A 4075-nucleotide genomic window follows, 5' to 3' on the forward strand; every position below is an offset into this window, starting at 1 on the left:
ATTGGCGTCAAGTCAATGGGAGTCACAGGGATGAGGACCCAGGTGGGGCTCAGAAGCAAGAAGTGGCAAATATGAGCCAAAGAGGGAAAGGGGCCTCTGGCCGGCCAGTTCTTCCTGTCTTCAAACCTGTGTCAAAAGATATTACGTATTGGGAACAAGGACCCTGCTCACTGTGCCCCCAGCGCGGAGTCCTCAACCCAAGGAGGAAACCTGACGTCATGTGGTGGGTGTGGGCTGCCTCTCCTTATCCACCTGCTCCTGGAGACTCGGGAAAACAGGCTTACATTCTCAGGAACAGGGAAAACCAGCAGGAACTGCTCTTTCCGTTCTCCACACCCTCCCCCACGTTTGTCCCCGGGACGCACAAGTTTTGGTGGAGCCGATACGCAAAGTGACATTAGGGACTAGGGGTGGGAGTCGGGGCAAAAGGACTCCGTACAGCTGGGGTCCAGTCACACTGCCTGTTTGTTAGCTCGCGATGTTTATTAGGCAGCCACCACGTGCTGAGTTCCTGGGGGTCACAGAGGTGCACTCAGCCCTCGCCCTGCCCTCTAGGAACTTACAGTCTAGCCAGCTGGGCCTGACAGGTGGCAGGACAACACTCCTGGCTGGGGCGCACCTGTTGTCTTTTTTTTTAATTAAAAAAAAATGTTTTTAATGTTGTTATTTTTGAGAGAGAGAGTGCCAGTGGGGGAGGTGCAGAGAGAGAGAGAGAGAGAGAGAGAGAGAGAGAGAGACACAGAATCTAAAGCAGGCTCCAGGCTCTGAGCTGTCAGCACAGAGCCCGATGCGGGGCTCGAACCCACGGATGGTGAGATCATGGCCTGAGCCGAAGTCGGACACTCAACTGACTGAGCCACCCAGGCGCCCCTCACCTGTTGTCTTAACACTGACTCCTCCGAAAATGCCTACAGCGTCCCACCCAAATCAGTGCCCAGGCCACCATGGGTTTGTGACATAGTTGGACTTAGTTAACATGCCTGCCAAGTCAGCTTCTCTTGTCCCTAGTGCCCTGGTCCCTTGCTCGGGATGTTGGACTGGGGATGGCCGGGAGGACTGCCAACCTCCCTCGAATGCCCAGTGAATCCTCGTAAAACAGGAACATGCCCAGCAGGCTGCAGCTGCACCCCCCCCCCCGTCCTCCTGGGCACACAGGACTGGGGACCACAGTCCCCTCCCTGAGTCTTCTCAGGCTCCCCTTGCTTCCATGCAGAGGGAAAAGAAGCCCGAAGAACAAGTTGCTTCCAGTAACTTGTCCTAAGGAGTAGCAGGGAGCAGTTTGCAAGAGAAAATGAGGAAAGGTGTTTCCCCGTTCCTTTATTTGTTCTTATCCCCTGAATTTCTGCCGCTCTGGGTGACACACAGGCCCTGCTCACCTCACATTGGCATGGACTCTGCTGGGCCCAGGCCCTCCAAGCGACAAGCTTCCTTGAGGCCACAGGGCACCCTCCTTATCCCACCCCTTCCTCACACCCCAAGACCCCCTAGAGGTAACTTAACGCTGGGGAAGTAAGTCCAAGTAAGTCCAAGGCCCTGTTGCAATGCCCCCAACCCCAGCAACACAGAGCCTTGGCTGCACCCGGTCCCTATAACTGAAAGCATGGGACAGGAGAGCCCAGGAGCAGAGGTGATGGCCGCCCGGCCCGTAGAGCCCCTCAGGCCATTGCTATTGTGTGTCCAGAGGTTCCAAAGCTGAGCTGTTAAGGAGCCAGGCCCAACTGGGAGGGCAGTGACCAGTCAGAATAGACGTGAGCTCCTGGCCCAGTCTTCGGGCTGGTGCCAGCTGCCCAAGCATGGCTGGCCCGGTACCAGGGCCCACCTCCAGTCGCTGCAGTGGGGGGCTCCTTCCTCCCTCTGCAGCCACCTGCCCCCTTCGCCTCCACCTAGACGCACCCAAGTTGGGGTGAGGCTGGGCTGCTCCACTGATTGCCTTAAGCTGAGCCCGCATGGCCTTCAGTCGCCACACAGATCACAAACATCCAGGTTCCGGCCTGTGGATGCTGGGCTGCTACCTCGTGACGGGAACAGCAGCTGGCACCACGGGTTTCCTCTGTCTGCCCAGCGCCCCAGGTCTCTTGCAGCCAGCAGGGTCCGTGGACTGGCTAGGGGGCTACCAGGGCCTCCAGAGGCCGCGGGGAGGTTCAGGGGGCGCGGGCGCAGGCGCGGCCGGCGGGGAAGGCGCGGGAGGGCCGCAGGAGTCCCCAGCGCGCCCCCCGTCGGGGGTGGTGCCGGCCGCCCTCCGCCGCAGGTGCTCCAGCAGGCGAGCGCTCACGGCGGGCTCCAGGACGCGGCAGGCGGGCAGCACACGGGCCAGACGCGCCAGGCAGGCGCGGTAGCCCTCACCGTAGCTGTCGGAGGGCGCTGCGGACGGAGAGAGGGGTGAGGCACGCGGTGGGGCGTGGGGCAGGGCTGCGGCGGGGCGGGGCGGGGCGGGTCACTCACCGGGCGCTGCCGCGGGGCCGGAGGACGCGGGCAGCTCCTGCAGGAAGCGCACGGTCATTTCCAGGATGTCCGCCTTCTCCAGCTTCGAGCAGTGGGAGCTCTGCGCCCGGCCACGAGGGAGAGGGGCAGAGAGAGACACGAACAAACGAGACACATCTCCGGCCGACTGCCGTGAGCGCCGGGGTGTGGGGCGCGCGTGGCCGGGGGTGGGTCGGCCCCTCGGCGCCAGCCACGCTCGGGCTCGGCCTCGGGCGCCGCGCGGAGGCCCCTCGCCGGCTCCGGGGACAAGGGCCCCTCGGCCCACCCGTCCTCCTCGCTCTGCGCCCCGGGAGTCCCCACCCCCGGCCCCCGAGAGCCCCGGCACCCACCTCCCTGCCCAGCAGCGGCAGGATGAGCCCCTTGAGTTGCCTCAGGCTCGCGTTGATGCGCGCGCGGCGGCGCTTCTCCAGCAGCGGCTTCAGGCTCTGCGGACGGGCGCCCAGGCCGAGGTCAGGCGGGTCGCATCAAGGTCCCCGCCCCGGCCGCCCAGCCCTCAGTCCCCAGCCCCTACCTTGCGCAGCTCCGCCGGGTCCCCCGCCCTCCGAGGCAGCCCCATGCTCTGCGGAGAAGCGGCGCGCAGACCGAGCCGGGAGGAAAAGAGCGGCGCGCAGCGGGGGCAGTCCCGGGAGGGTGGCGCACCGAGCCCGCCGCCCGGCTTTAAGGAGGCGGTGTCGCCCGCCCCGCCCCGCCCCGCCCCAAGGAGTCTGGCGGCCCGGGGTCCCACCTCCCGTCTTTGTTCCTTCGCAGGGTAGGGGCGAGCGGGTGACTGCAGAGCCCCCCAAGGTGCTGCCCTCGTGCGGCCTTCGCATCCCATCTGCGGCGCGGTCGCGGGCGGGGGGCGCACCCGAGCACCTGCAGGGGGTATGTGGGGGCCATCGGAACCTTCGCGGTCCTGAGTTTGCTCCTTCATTCGCGCCCAGCACCTCCTGTGAGCCCCGCCCCAGGCCGGGGCGGGGGACCTAGCGGCGGCAGGAGTTCCCACGTAGGTTTCGGAACAAGGGGAGGGACTCCCCCCACGAGTAGCTCTGCCGACTGAAGGGCTGAGCTGGAAGGGGAAACCGAGGCCCAGAGTAAAGTGGCAGCTAGCCTCTGGGAACTGGCCGGTCGCTGGAGGCCTGCCCTCGCTCTAACGACCTCACAGAATCTTCCAGCGGCTCACCAAGTTAGGGATCATTGGGTTCTCCCGTGCTCGGATTTGGATGGGTAAACTGAGGCCTGGAGAAGACGAGGCAATCCAGGAGCCCTGGGCTCGTTTTCATTTCAATTGGCTCCAGAGGCGGGTTCCTACCCGCGGGACGGTCGGAATTCACGTGACGAGCGGGGCGGGGCGGTCCTGGGTGCCCCCTGCCCGCTGTCCGCCTCGGCCCCCGGGGTCCGCCGGGCCCGCCTCCGCGCCGCGTGGCCGTTGCTGTGCCAAACTGGCTGGGCGTCCCCCGCCCATCTGCTCGGGGCTGCCGTCCCCCAGCCGGCTGGCGGGGCAACGGACAGCCTTGCGGACTGGGACTGCCGGCCGACCTGTGGGCGAGTGGGGGGCGAGACCCACAGACCAAGGGCCAAGAAGAGGTACGCCCGGGCTAGACCGACAGGCGCTGTC

At 65.3% G+C, this 4075-nt stretch overlaps 1 protein-coding gene across 1 annotated transcript; it reads right to left on the reverse strand.

Moving 5' to 3' along the window:
• Positions 1–1278: 1278 nt before the first annotated feature.
• HES2 (hes family bHLH transcription factor 2) lies at positions 1279–3843 on the reverse strand. The gene is made up of 4 exons (XM_023258024.2): positions 2993–3843; positions 2811–2906; positions 2443–2542; positions 1279–2361 (listed from the first exon to the last, which is right to left on the reverse strand). Exons 1-4 carry the CDS (start codon positions 3389–3391, stop codon positions 2111–2113), a joined length of 846 nt encoding a protein of 281 aa, XP_023113792.2. The 5' UTR covers positions 3392–3843; the 3' UTR covers positions 1279–2110.
• Between the last annotated feature and the right edge of the window lie 232 nt (positions 3844–4075).

The sequence above is a fragment of the Felis catus genome, chromosome C1, assembly GCF_018350175.1.
Source record: "Felis catus isolate Fca126 chromosome C1, F.catus_Fca126_mat1.0, whole genome shotgun sequence".
NCBI classification, from domain to species: Eukaryota; Metazoa; Chordata; class Mammalia; order Carnivora; family Felidae; genus Felis; species Felis catus.